Genomic DNA, 15418 nt, shown 5'->3' with positions numbered 1-15418 from the left:
TATCTCCCCCTCGACAGCTTCCTTGCAAGCACAACTTTCCCATTAAATGCACTGACAATCAGCACAAGGCAACATGGTGAACAATTTAGGACTTTCATTCTTTTTTGTAAGGAGCATCCTTGTTCCATCTGAGTAGGACCAGGAACAGAATAACTTAACAATTTTGCAAGTGCTTCCCCTTTGTATGAGCCACCTTCAGTCCCTGGGATTTTCACAACAGGAGATGGGAGAGGATCCTCTTCTGTTTGTACTCTCACTGCATAAACTTGTCTTATTCTTACTCTATTTTATTCTAATATGTTGTACAAAAGAAAACAGTAGCCATATACTTTATATATGTGTCTGGAGTTTTCTCTCTACAAGCCAACAACTTCCATCTTAAAAACAATGGATTAATCTCCTTTCCTTTAAGGCACTCCAATTAGTTTTAAACACAATTTTTATGAAATTAAGTAATATGGAAACCAAGCTATAAGCTTATAATAATAAGCATTATTCTTTTCTGGAATAAAAAAGATGTAAAAAGGAATGTATAAAATATCCCTCCTAAATAACAGGATTATTTTTAAGCACTGCCATATGAACATCAATATTTTCCAGGCCATCATTGTTTCATATACAGAGGAACAAACAGCTTGAGAACAGTGATTTTTTTAGCATGTATATTTCTACATTTTATTTCTCTTCAGAATAAAAGACATAGAAAACTATGTAACTTGAAACACAGTAAGAATTTAAACTTCAATAGCTTTTCTATGCTAGAAAAGACATCGGATTTTATCTTTCATCTTGAAAAACTTAGTCAAGTTGACCATAAAGAGATAAGATTTTGAATAGTTCTGTCTCATCTTATTTTCTAATCAGGTTCATAAATCCTAAGCACATGGCAGAGATGTTGCTGCTAAGATTGATCAGAACCAAGGACAACACACAAAAAAAAATAGATACTCTCTTTTAACATTATTTATTTATTACATTTGGACATCTTCAGAGGAGAGTGAGAGCGGAGAGGGCATTTTATGAGAGCACTTTCTAGAGTTTCCTCCTATGGGGTCAGCTTAGAAGGAAAGGTGTTTAGGGAGACTGATGGAAAATAAGGCACCACAATGGCTGTACCCAGATTAATCATCTCCATCTGGTAAATAAGACTGTATTTGCATATGCATATACATGCCATTGCATTATGGGTGATGTTCTCTGCTTGCTAAGCACTGACAGTGGACCCAATCCAACCCTCCTGGAAGTCTCTTCAATTAGGCCATGGGATAGATTGCACAGCACATAAGGAACCTGCTCTGTGTCTAAATTAAACCTTTCAGCTGCCTTTGATTCAGTTGAATGGATAATTGAACACAGTCAGGTAAACTCTTGTGATATTTATACAACTGTAATTGTGTTAATGATTCTTTGGACAACATTTGAGAAATTACCTTTGTCACTAAAAGCATGAGGTAGACTTACTAGAGCTCTTGCACAAAGGAGTTCTGCGTGTTCTCTGTGAACCAGGCACCACTGTTTGGGTCTAAATCAGCCTCCCCAGTGCACTCCCCCATCCTACTTTCTTAATGGTCTGAAGCAATCGATGGGCTGGGTGGAAAGGGGTTCTTCCCTCCCTGCCTGTGTGCTTGGGTTGTTTTCCAAGTGGTCCAGCTAGTTTTGTCACGGTATGAAGTCATAACTCCAGCTGTGCTCTTTATCCAAGAATTGTAAAACACTCTTAAGTCTTTGGTGGTGAAAGTGAGATGCTATAGGAAAAATTTCTGTTGGTTAATGGTAAGAGAGGGACAGAAGGGAATATAAATGTATGTGAACAATTACTACTAGTAGTGTTAAATTAACTAACACCATGCACTTCCTCTTCACCAAGCTACTCTTCTTCTTTTTATTAATGCAGTGTTTATTGTGGCCACTCCTGAAGATTTTCCACCACAGTGCTGCCACCAAATTATTTGATTTGTTGACATGTCCATGCAGGCTTCCTCTTTCCTTGCTAGTAAGCACTATTTTATGATACTTCTAACTCTGTGAAGGTCTGGGTAATGGTGAAGGATGTTCTCTGGTTTCAGAGCACTCATCACATTGTTCTCAGGGAGTAAAGCTGTTGGGTTACATTGAGTAGTCACTGGATGCTTGGGGACATATAAACTTCTACAGACTATCAAAAGCCCCAGCACCTGCCAGGACTTAGTTGTGGGCTAGTATGACAAAAGCCACTAAAGCCAATCAGCACTGTAAGCTGAGAAATTTTTCCATAGTGCAGGAAATGGCACCATTACCCCAAAGATAATATTGACGGATGGATTAGTGCAAATGCTTGAGAAATCTGAGAAATCTTCTTACCTTTTTTTTTTTTAAGGGTAAGATGCAAAATAACCTGGATGATGTATATAGTTTACCAATCAAGACATATTTCCCTTTTTACTTTGCCTTAAAAGGATTTTTTGCATGTTTAGTTTTAAGCTAGGACTTCATATTTAAGAATCTGCAATTTATGGCATGAAAAGCTTTTATATTTATAATGTGCCATAACTAGTAATGAGGGCTATACTTTTGCCTTACCAGGCTTTCACATTTGTTTAATTTAGAAGGTACTTTGCTATAAAAGGAAGTGCTCTCTCTGGATTTTAGCTGGTATAATTAACGCTATTTCACATCTACGCTCCAATATACACAAATTGATTGTGCTTATGCTGTAAAATATGACACATTCTTCTTTGATTTTCAGTCACTGCCTTTGGTGAAAAGAATGAAAAGATTACAAGATAAATATTTCTACAGACATATATTAGCAGGAGGAATACCAAAGGGGAGTGTTGTCATTAAGAAGTGGGAGTTAGGTATTTCAGTTGCCTAATGAGTAGCTAACTGCCTCAGATGTAATGTGAAAACATCACTATAGAAGTTACAAAATACACTGAAAGTGACTGTCATAGCAGGAAAATTTTACTACTAAAAAGAGCAGCCTTTTGATTTTTCAATTTTATCAATTTTCCAATAAACCTGATAAAGAAAATATTTGAATAAATATTTTTAAATAAGTTAAAATTTTAGTTTTTAATGCTTTTAATTTAAACTTTGAAAAAGTAAAGTTTTCAGTTTTCTATTTTCATAGTTTTTATTTCATCCTTACATTTTCCCATTGTGCATTTTCCCTTCTCATCACCGCTGCTAATGGGAAAGTCAAAGAAGGGAAGGAACTCTTACTGTGGAAGGCAGGACTATATTTATATAAATGCCTGTTTGCATAGAAAACACTCCTACTTTTTTCTCTTGGCAATGTTCCCCATCTTCAGGCTTTCCCTTGCTTTTCTTGTGGCAGGAACCCATCCCCAGGGCTCGAGTGGGTGGCAAGGGTGCCAGAGAGACAACTGATCACCCCTCATCCACAGCAATTCTGCTACTACACTGTGATCTCAGAGTCTGCTGCCTCCTCCACAGGCTGTGGGATCAGATAAATGGATTTCCTTGGATTTTATTTGATGGATGTTCTGCTATGGATCTCAGAAGAAGTTTTGATAGTTTATCAAGCTTTGCTGACAACTTTGTATTCATATAGTGGCGAGTAAAGGCTGTTATTTCCTTCCCTTCCCTTTGACTAATTTTGAATGTTTCTTTTCTTTCCTGTGTAACACCCTCACCTGAGCCTGTCTACATATCACTCATAGTTGACATAGTTCCAGATGCCCAAGAGCTGATGCTCTACTCATCCTCTCAGCCTAATGCTTCTTTGTCCCTAAAATTTCTTTTAGCTATTTCTCTTCTCTTCCTTCACCATTTATATTCTGCAGATCAGTTTCTTTCTAATAATTTTTTTATTCCTGAAGAACACTCACGTAGTTTCTTACTTGAGCCCACAAGCTTTTTCTGCAATTCTTCCATTAACAATGCCTAACACACACGTAGTTGCAAACACATTTTCCCACCACATTCCCTTTCATGACCAAAGGGAAATGCTTCAGTTCCAGACCTCTGTGTCAGCCTTTGCCTTCAGGTTATGGTTTTGTACCAGGACAGAAGCAGGAACAGCATTCCCTACTCCTTAAATAGAGAGCTATAAAATCATTTGCTAATGTGTTAACATTTTTTTGGATAGCCAGACAGAGAAGTTGCTTAACTGATGTGTAATAAGGTAGCATAATCATTATAATAATTGAAAGAGAAATTATTTACAATAATAAATGGGAATATAAGTAGGAGTAATGGAACTGTGAAATGATGGGTAAGAAACTTGGCTGAATATCAAGATGTAATATATCTTAGTGAAATAACCTAGTTATTGAGGTGGCAGAAGCCCCATCAGCTTGGCACATTTAAGGCTGCACTGGACAGAGCAGTAATGAAGGTCTACCCACAAGGAAGAGACCTGCAGTTATCAAGGGGCCAAGTTAATCCTGGGATTTTTCTCTTTCAAGCTTGTGTGACTCTGAGTCAGGATGACACAAAGGGACAGGCTTTTCCAAACTCCCAGTGCTCAAAGAGAATATAAATTGCTTAGAAGCATTTTTGTATGCTATCAATAACAAGATTAAAAAATGAGTTATTCAAGTAAAATTACTTTATTTCACTTTAGACCTTTTTTCCCCATGGAAGTAATGTAAAAATGTGCTATATGGCTGAGAGGGCGTCTCCATTCCAAGAAGCACTTTTCAGTAATTTATTACTCCCTAAACGCAACAATCTGGCAGATCACTGTCCATTCTTAGCCCTAAATCAAAAGGGAATATTTTAGAATGTAAATGTATAGAGAGATTTGAAATAATATTCCAATCTAGTTTAATATCCCAGAGTCGAAATAATTGCGGATACATGAGGCATGGGAATGTCTTTGAATCTCTTATAATTCTTCTGCAGCTTCTACATTTCAAGCAACCAAACTTGCATGAAACAAGTTCTTGACCACATTATAAATTCTGTCCTGCAAAGCAGGAGGGAAACTGGGAAGCTGTAGATGTGCGGAGATAATCTCTGAGCTCAGACTACCCAGTTTAAGTGAAATCTTTATTTGAGGCAGATGTATAATTTTTAATGGGATCACTGCCTTTCTTGCTCATGTTTCATCAACAGACTTCTTCAGATGCACCTCCAGAGCCTGCTGGACTGAAATTGGGACATTAGGATATCAGGATTAAAATATCAAGTCTGCTGAGCCCCTGTGGACCCTGTGCATTTAAAAGTCATTATATGTGCTATTAGGAGGTTAACAGTGGAATGACAAACCTGGAATGTGATCTGAAATATTACCAACATTGGATCAAACCTGCCAGATGCAAACTTTAAAAAACTTTCTATGTTGTCAATTAGCTGGGATAAATAGATCCATGAATGATTAGGGAAGTTCAACAAGGAAAAGTTCTGTACAGTTCAGGCTGTCAAATACAAAAGTACCACTTTGTAAGTCTTTAAGTAGCTTATTGCTGGATAATATAGAAGGATATTTGGACACTACAGCAGGATGTACAACTTTTATTTTTGCACTCTTCCCTTGATATTTGCCATTTATCATTTCTGGGCATCTTTCAGCCGAGACAGTGTGGCCGTCTGTATGTTATTCTGGTTAGGTTTGTGACTGTCAACTCCAGGTGTGCATAAACCAGCTGTAGAAGTAGAAGAAATCAAGAACATCCTGGTGATGAGTGACTTTACGTCTGTTGTTAGTAAAGTGATGGGAAGGACCAGGCTGTCCCTGTGTGCTGTGCTGCTCCAGGGATGCAATGGCTCACTTGTGTTGCACTGGGGTGTCACTAACATGGTGGCATGTGGTGTAGGCACCTTCTCGAAGTCATTAATGGTGGTTCTGTTTGAAGAACATTTTGGAATCTGACTTTTGTCTTGTAAAAATTATTCAGACTCAAACCCATTACTTCTCCAAGATTGATCCATTTTTAATCCTTTTCTTAAAAGGAGTAAAAACAGCTGGAAGAAAACCATCTATGTTATTGAAGCACGACATTCCTCACTGTAAGCAAACTGGTACAATGCTCTTTTGATATTCTATTGCATGTAAAACCAAATGCATGTCACATCCAAAAACTGGTAACTGCAGTAATTGAGCCAAATTGTTTCAAAGTAGAATACTCACCATCCATCAAATGTGATAATGTGTGGATCAGTGAAAGAGTAGCAGTTCCCTGTTGGGAGGTCTCGAACTGTGACCTAGTTAAAATGAAATGTGTAATGAATACAGTCTACACAGCAGTTTTTCTTCATTACTGTTTCTCACAAAACATAAGGGACAGGATTCATGGGTTAGGTACAAACTACAGTCTGACTTCTCAAACATGATTGTGGATGGGTACAAAATAGGCTTCACTTTCAAGCAGCGGAGTTTAATCACATGCAATAAAGGGAGTTCAAAGTGCTCCTATTCACCTGATGTAATGTCTTTCTTTTTCTGGTACAATATGAAGGTTTTTTATTAAAACTTTTTGCTAAGAAGTAGATCATTCACTGAAATTATAGGGAGAGTAGAGTGCTCATTTAATTGTACAATTTTTAATGCCTGAAGTATGGTAAAAGGTGTGCTGTAATTAAGTAGCATTAGCATGTTTTAGTAGTAGCTACCTGTCCCTAATTTGACCTTAGATTTCCAGTTACGGTGTCTTATTGGCTGAGTTATATATTTGATGTGGTTATTGATCAGAAACTGGTGATGAGGCCCCACATCAGGCTGTTGGAGCTGCCTGCATTAGGCACGTGTAAAAAGAGAGGAAAGGATCTACTATAGCAACAGAGATCATCTGCAACAGCTCTTGGTTCCTTGGGCAGTAGCAGGGTCACAGACGAGGTATGAGAGTCTTGGTACTCTGCAAGTAGCCTGCAAAAGCCAGAAACAGTACTTTGAAGCTGTAATACCTGACTCTCAGGCAGTGCTGGACCCACATTTCCACATCTGCTCAAGGAGGTGTTTTCCCATGGCTGAATGCTCAGCTGTCCATTTCTCAGAAATGTAATTTTGGGTTGTGTAGTGATTTGTAATATGAAGAGCCCCCAGTCATTACTGGTGGGAGTGATGAAGTGCTATGGTATTCCCTTATCCATCCTGTCAGGCTGATTTTTTGGACAGGGCTGTTAATTCTTTGCTCTCTCTTTGTCCATGAGAAGTCCAGAGGTGAACTTCAGTTAGTTCTACCAGGATCCACAGAGCGGAGAAGAGGAATGGCTGCTCTATCCCTGTGCAGTCTTTCAGTGACAAAGCAGAACTTAACTTTTGGGAACAGAGGTGAAATTAAATACATGAATAAGAGGGTGAAGATAGAACAATGGTTTCTGACAACATTCGTCACCTGTGCAATACATCATCTGTGTTTCAAAATACCCCTTAACCTTGGCACAGAAACACTTCTTAGACACCCCCTCAGCGTCTGGCACACCAAACTATTAGAGTGATGGTCTTGAGAAAAGAAAAAGTGAACACCTCTTTGAACAGCTTTTTGATCTGAGGTAATTTGTATCAGATCTACAGTGAAGAAGTGTCTGAGAATTTTCCCATTTTCTCCATGGCCTCACGCTTCCTAAGCAAAACTTTAGCACAAAGAAATCCATGTGGTCCTTTCTGCTCTGCTCTTTCATGCATGATATCAGCAGAAGCTGCAAGTCCTGGTTGTAGGCAGGTGTAGTTTGCTGAGGAAATCCTCTTTGCTGGGTGCCTGGATGTGTCAGGATGTTCTGCCCACCATTTCCGTTCAATTTTCAGACAAATCAAAAATATTTGAACAAGCCAGAAGGACTAAAGATTATGTGAGTTTTAATACATGGGGTTTCTCTTGCTTTGTTGCAGGAACTGTGTTACATTAAGGCCTCTAATTAACTGCAAAACAGCAACAGGAAAATGGGAGGGAGGGAAGGTAATGTCTATTATGTTTCCATAAATCAAGTTTTAACTGAGATAAATGGATTTATTATTAAAATTGGTTAATTCAATTTCACACTTGCTACATTTTCATATTTTAATGAAAGAATTTGTAACTTCAAGAAAAAAATATGGGTATTTGAGTGCAATACACTGAATTAGCTGCAGTTTCTGATTTAAGAATCTTAAAATGTTCAAAAGAAGCCTGTGCTGGAGAGGAAAGGTTATAGTCCCACACTTGGCATTTTACCTTTGAAGACAAAAATTCTTTTGGTCCAGTTTAATGTCATTCTCTCCTGAGCAAATCCACAAAAATTAGGGCAGGGAAATTGTGGATTTCATTTGGGGTTTGTTTTCAGTTACTTAAAATGTGCCAACTTGGATGTGCCGCTGCTCTGAGAAATTTAGCTTAGTCAAATCTGTGCTCTGGTTATTTCTCTGGGGTGGTGGGATTACAGCTCTCAAACCACCCAGCTGAGGCCCTGAAACAGCTTCACAGACAAGGGACTGGTCCCTGTTCACTGTTTCTTTAGCCAGGCTTTCTGCAGGGAAAGTGTGGCTTGCCTCCCTGATTGCTTCTTATTATTTTTATTTTGCCCATTTTGCACAGGGATGAATGAAAAGATGGAGCAACCACATGCGTTGTCAAAGGTGTCCCGGTGATTCCTAGCAGAGGGACACACTGAACATGGCACTGCTGAGCCCTTTTGTCCTCTCTCATTTCTGAGGCACTGTATTTCCTCTGTTTTTTCAGAAAATGTCCTCCAAACCCTCATTTTTCCCCCTCCTTCCTTCTTGAAAAAGTGCTAATTCCCTAACCCACACTGCCCCTCTCTCCTCTTCCAGCATACAGAAACACGCCTGCTTACATCCATGTTCCAGCTCTTTGCCTTACTGATGTTTTGGCTAATAATCAAACCTAAATCTGCTAAAGCACCAGTTAATTTTCTTGGTGTATAAAGAAACTGTTTTGGTTTACTCTGCTGGCAGAGGGCAGGGTTAGATTAGATATTGGGAAGAAATTCTTCACTGTGAGGGTAGCGAGACACTGGCAGAGATTTTCCAAAGAGGCTGTGGCTACCCCATCCCTGGAAGTGTTCAAGGCCAGGATGGACAGGGCTTGGAGCAACCTGGTCTAGTGGAAGGTGTCCCTGGCCAGGGCAGTGGTGTTGGAATGAGATGATCTTTAAGTTCCCTTCCAATGGAGATCATTCTGCGATTTTATGATGCCATCCCAAACATGTTATATGGTTAGGGGTTATCAGCATTGCACTTTCTTTGAGGGAGAAAAAAAAAAAAGCCTCTCATTTAAATTTGACACATTCTCCAGCTTATTTTAGGACCTGACCTTCACATCCTTGGGCGTGTGAGCCCTCCAAAGCAAATCCCTCCGTCCGACTGGCTCAGCTCTGACGTGGCTGACGCGGTTCCTGTCCTGAGCGAAGTCTGTCACAGCTGTCACTGTCACCGTGGCTGCTGCACAGTTGCTTTCTGAGCAGGGAGCCTGCAGCAGATCCACCTGGCACGCTGAAAGGGCGATGTTTGGGGGCCCTGGTAAGTGGCTGTCTAAAAGGAACACAAACACAGCATCTGACAAGAGTTCTCCAAACAGTTAACCATACCCTGTTTACCATTCAACAGAAATGCCTCACGTTCCAGGACACACATGCCTTGAAACCAGATGGGGTTTGCATGAAGACAGTTGTGACTGACTGAATCTGGCATCCCTCTGCACCTGCTGCTGTGCTGGGGTTTTTTCCCCCATGTGTTACAAAGTTTACTACAACTCCACGGTGCCTATTTTTGCACAGATGATATTTCTGGACTGACAGTGTTATCTTTATGGGTGCATGCCCAGTGAATGAAGACAAGTCGTTCTCGTGACAAAGCAAGAGATGAGTCTATGTTTCTGAAACACATTTTTCTTTCACTAACTTGAGGATAAGGAGGTATATGCTGGGAGTTATTTATTTTAAAATAAACAGATTTTTTTTATGTGGAAGGGGAGGATTCTTGAGTTAGTTTTTAGTGAACTATGGATCCACAGCAGAAAGGCAAGTGCAGCATTTTTTGTATTTTTGGCTTAGTTAGGTTGCAGCGTTTTACTTTCCAGTCTGTAAAATGATGATAGTTTTGTATCCTTCACAGAGGTATTGTGAGGATAGATTCACTAAAAGAATGAGGAAAAATAAGAAGCTATGGAGGTATTGGCTATATAAGTGTCTGTGGTGGGTAGGGAAATGATGGGTGGTGGTAAAATCAGTATGACAATGCCAGCCCAAGTCACTCATGCAGCTCTGCCTCTGCACATCATGTCTTTCCTAAAGGGATCTCTACAAGCAGCAAGAATGATAATGTCCACCTCTCATGGGTGCTGACCCTGATGAGGTCTCAGGTAAAAGGCAAACCTGAACTTTTTATTTCCACAGATGTGTTTTTCCTTACAAACACTAAATTATGATAGCATTTAGTTCTAAGCCACCTGGTCTGCACTGCATATAAGAAGCCACCCAACCTTTCGTTAATCCTTTGGTTGACAAAAAATGAAATTATGATTCCTATTGAAGCCAGTCAGAATCTCACTCCTGATTTCAGGACTTACAGCATTTTTTGAGGAATATTTAGTTTGCTGTCTCAGACCATTAATTATCATCTGATAAGGTTCTAGAAATGGTGGCAATGCAATGAAACTGAGATGAAAATAAGTGATTTTCTGATATTAAAAAAGTGATTTTCGTATATTTTCTCCCATTTGTAGAACTGCAAAATAATTTATAGAGGTGGCATTAAGGTATTTTAAGATGACATTTCTAACACATTCAAATAATCAATGTTTTATTCCTTATGGAAAAGTCTTATGAAATATAATTTAAATTAACCATGTAGAGTACTATAGGAACTGAACTAAAACCTACAGATATTAATAACATATTATCTCTCATATCAAATCCTTAAAGGCTGCCTCACCTCACATTTTATAGAAAAGTCATGGCTCATATTCAAGGCTCTTGATTCAATTAAATTGGAGGTTTCCATGAGGAATAGTTATTGCCATTACAGCCCCATGAGCTGTGCTCACAATCCAGAGTAAAAGCTTAAAATCAAAGAAAATCATCTTGTCAAAATAGTAATGATAAACTTAAGAGAAGCCAAACTCCTGTGGCTCTGCTATTCCTTGGCATTCATTATGATATTGTCTGAATGTGGAGAGATATTTCTGTGCTTGTAATTAGCTTTCTTATCACTTATTCCTACATAATTAACACAACTGTGTTGTTATATGGATTCAGTCAGAAAAGGAGCTTGTCAGTTATTTTGTTTGGTATAAATGAAGCTTAACTAAAATGAGGTTTATTTTTAATTTACAGCACTGTGGCCAACATATTTTTCAGAACCCTGCGGTGTTCCTTCAGATAAACTAATGGACCCTAAAGACAATAAAGGCTCAAAACAAACGTGGTTATGCAAACACCCAGTAGCAGATACTCAATCTTAAGTATATATAGATAGCTCAACTGATCATAAACAGCCCGAGTGTCATCCAAGGAAACAGCCTCAGGATGGAGCAACCAGGGGCTAAAGCTGGGTTTAGTTTAAGCTGCAGAAATGAGTTAATTGAAACTAACAGAAATTTTCCACTTCAGCAACAACTTCCTTCAAAGATTAGTTAATTGGATGAGTTGTGCCTCCATCCTGACACCTCCTGACACATCAAGCCCATTGACAGCTTGAAAATAGAGCTGCTTCTGCAAGTCTTGTATCCTCTTTTTCTTCCAGTCCAGTGCACACTGTGGGATTGGAGAAGCCCGTGGTAAGAGGTCGGGCTCAGTCCAATCTATCAAGCTCAATCTCCTCCATTTGAGAGCTCCTGGACCCTGCTTTCAGTGTCAGTGAGATTTTAAAAGGTTTTATTGATGCCTAAGAAACTGTGAGTTAAAAGCAATGACCTTGACTGGGACTAATTCTTATTTGATTCTCCTAGCAGTCAGTGCCTAAGTTATTTGGACTCTGTGGGGATGTTGCACCACCCACCAGCTTTGGCATCCTCAATCCCTCAATATGAGCAGGATCTTTGCTGCCTCAATATCTAAGAAAATCTGTTCCCATGAGCTCAGTGGATGTTTTCCTGATGGGCCAGCACAGACTCTAAGCCAAGAGCAATATGCAGAACAGAGCCATGGAGAAATGCAAAGCACTCCACGTGCCAGAGCCAACACAGCTGCTGGAACCATAAGGTGCTGCTCAGTTTAAGATCATTGTGTTATGATACCATTTGAATGACTTTTCTTTCCTTCTGTCTAAGCACTTGGCTGATGAGGAGGAGAGTTAGGAGAGGATTTAAACAGAGAAAAATATCAGGAACTGTCTGGGTTTTGCCAAAATTTTTTAGAGCTGGGTTTTTGTGGGTAGAGAAACTGCAGCTGTAATCCTATCTCTGAACGTTTCTCTCATTGAGTCACTTATGGAAGAGAAATAAGTACCTGTTTAGAAAAAGGCGTGTGTGTTTTATTTAGTGCAAATGGAAAGTAAATAGCAATGGTATTCCACCAGATTGACCTGAAGAAATCATTTACTGAATAAAAGGGCAAGAGTTTTCTAAGTGACTTTGTCAAGGTTTTCAATTAAAAAAAAGAAGTTTAGAAAGTAAAAAATATATAAGCATAAGAATTTTTTTTTTCATTCTGTATTAAGTTAGAAAAAACTACAAGCCAGAAAAAGGCTTCAGTATACATTTACTGAATAATAAATCAGCAAAGGAGCTTTTTATTGATAATTAATGAAATTGTTCTACCTAAGAACATTGCTGCTGCAAAAAACTTAAAAATGGAATTTTACACTCCTAGAATTTAAAATAAGTTCTTCTACTCACAGTTATTTCATCCATAAATCTCTACAGACTACTGTTCAGGTTATTGCTAGTCAGATTTATGTTTTTGAGGTTTTTTTCCTCAAAAACCTGTCTGATACTATCAGCTGCTTTATTTTGCAGATAAATATATGTCCTAGTGTGTTGATTTTATGGCTTCTACCCTTTGTTGTTATTTACATATCATGTTTCTATTAGAATCCATTGTAATTTAATTCTGGAAAAAGTAATCCCATTGATTTGATGCCAATATGTAAAACTCTTACCCAAATCCTCAGTACTTAGCTGCAAAGTAATTTTACAGGAGTCATCCTGCCCAGGACAGGCAATGGGTACTGTACTCAGAACAGTCAAAATATGCTCTTTGCCATCCTCTGCAATTTGTAGTGATTCTGGTAAAAACTGGAAAGAAGTAAACAGTTTTAAGATAATTTTGACAGGCAAGACAGATGACAGATTAATTAGACAACGCTTGATATCTATGAAATTTTAAGTGGTTTTAATCAATTACGAAGATGTATAATTGCTTGCAAAATAATAATAATCTTTATCATAATCCTCTTAATAATAATAATAATTTTGTAGTAATGATCTTCAACATTCTAAGGTAAACTTGTTGTTAATATACTTTAAAATTCTTGGCAATTAAGAAAATGTTTGCAGTTTCCATATATAGTGTAATTGCTTCTCATCTCCAAATCTCAAACCAGGCTTTTATTAGCCTGAAAATATCATGATACTGTAGAATTTAATTAATTTTTAATATCCATGGTTTAAAGGACCTTCTATTCCAATTTACTGGGAGAAACACCATGGTATAAAGTATGGCATAACCTCATGGTCATGGACTCTATCTTCGTAATCTGCAAGAGGTGCAAAAAAAGTGCAATTTTTGACCACTCTCTTTCCTTACTATGGCAGGCAGAGGGATTACGGATTCAGGGACCTGTGTGCCAGTGAGAGAGCTCAGGTTTTGTCATGTCTGTCTGTCTGTTCTCCCAGAGAAAGAGCAGAAACAGCACTCAGAGCTAGTCAGAAATGGGAATTTCCCTGGGAAATTCTGACATTTCGAAAAAAAACCCTCAGAAAGTGTTCTTCAAATATCACACAGAATGGGCAGTCAGATTTTTCAAACACCATTCATGGAGGTATGAAGGTTAGATACTCAGAAGATCTCAAAACCTCTTGGACTGCCAGGCTGACAGCCTAATCCTTGAATGGGATTAGACCTGGTTCTTGCACTCAGTCTGAATTTATCTTCAGCAGTTTCTATTTTGTAATGTGACCATAAGAAGATGATGGACAGAATATAACTTTTTTCTTCGTTTGTTCTGGTTTAGTTACAACAAAATTCTACATCCTTGCAGGTTTGTAGGTGTATCTTCCCATTAAACCACCAGAGAACTTTGGGGCACACTCACTATAACATGTAATTTTGCTCATCTTTGGGATACATTAATGTACACATGGTGCTGATGGGTGTTTTAGGATGTTTTACCAACAAACTAAAAGTCGTTTTCTCAAAGCGAACACAAAAGCAGCACTGGTTATGATGATCAGACTTACATTTCTGCATCCTGATTTTCAGAGGCTGCACAAATGTTCCCTAGTCACTAAATCAGGGCCATCAGCATTACCTTAATCCCAGCATAGAAACCTTTGCTGTCCTCAGGCAATGACTGCTGCTCAGGAGTGTCCCTTGTAAAAGCTGTGACAGTGCAAAAGACCTGTAATAAATAAATAAACAGCACACACTATGTAGCATTTCTTGAATAACATTCGTGTAATTATGCATCTCTCTGTTGCTCAAAGTTGTTAAGATTTCTTTCTGCTGTTGAACTATGTTTCGGGGATTTAGGCTTTAGGAATGTTTATGCATAAATTTTGAGATTTGGAAGATCTTTTGATTTGCTTAATAAGGGAAGAAACATAGATTTTTTTCTCAACAATTAATAACACTGAATGTTTACAATGGGTTTTCTTCTGCAGTTCTTCAAGTACCTTGCTTTGTGATTTTAACTCATTTTACTTAGGGAGAATTACATTGTTCACAGATGTTACTGTTAGGATTAAGACACTTTCCCTTGGGATTCCAGACTTCAGTCTGTCCACTGAATCAAATATCCTCTCTCTGTACCTTGTTTGTAAGCAGTTTATTTTAAAATTTAAATTATTTTGACAGTTATCCAGTCTCAGAAATTGTGATAGCAACATAAGAAGTTCCTTTTTTTCCCCTTATGGTATTATAAATATGATGCAGATGTGCCTAAAAGGTTTATATCATGAAAGAAAAAAAAGGAAAAAGAAAATCCCCCCAAACAAAAATCTCCCCCAAACACAATGTACCAGGACACTTATGTTTTATTCCTAGCACAGTCACACAACCTTTATCTCTGCTGAGCCCGCACACCATCTGCCATCTTAATGTTTCATTGGTTTCAGAGAAACCAAATTGCTAAAATCATTCCTAGGATCATAAGATTAAAATACAGAAATTTTCCTTAAAGCATATGACAATAGACTCTGAGACTGTAGTTCTAAATATTTTTTTGGGCCTGTTCTTGGAAATGGACTAACAGATTGTGACATATGAAATCAAATTACAAATAGTCAGAAGACATATTTATAGCTACTGCCTTTTTCAAGCCTCAAGTAACCCATGAGGAAGAACTGGACCGATCCACTTTTTTTCTCCATTGTGC

General features: G+C 38.3%; 1 protein-coding gene and 1 long non-coding RNA gene across 2 annotated transcripts in view; one reads left to right on the top strand and one right to left on the bottom strand.

The window, feature by feature from the left end:
* LOC113953324 (von Willebrand factor D and EGF domain-containing protein-like) overlaps nt 1-15418 on the bottom strand; it is a 175189-nt gene that overhangs the window by 101633 nt on the left and 58138 nt on the right. The window contains 4 exon segments of the mRNA XM_027656358.1: nt 6080-6153; nt 9198-9415; nt 12983-13118; nt 14354-14443. Of these exon segments, the coding sequence (XP_027512159.1) occupies nt 6080-6153; nt 9198-9415; nt 12983-13118; nt 14354-14443 (518 nt within the window).
* Nucleotides 1-15418, top strand: part of LOC113953325 — a 40465-nt gene that overhangs the window by 13137 nt on the left and 11910 nt on the right. The gene's annotated exons all lie outside the window — the stretch shown is intronic.

This window comes from Corapipo altera, unplaced genomic scaffold (genome assembly GCF_003945725.1).
Source record: "Corapipo altera isolate COAL_440 unplaced genomic scaffold, ASM394572v1 68, whole genome shotgun sequence".
Taxonomy (NCBI): Eukaryota; Metazoa; Chordata; class Aves; order Passeriformes; family Pipridae; genus Corapipo; species Corapipo altera.
Note: the sequence above shows the minus strand (reverse complement) of the source record. Positions and strands in the feature narration are given on the sequence as shown.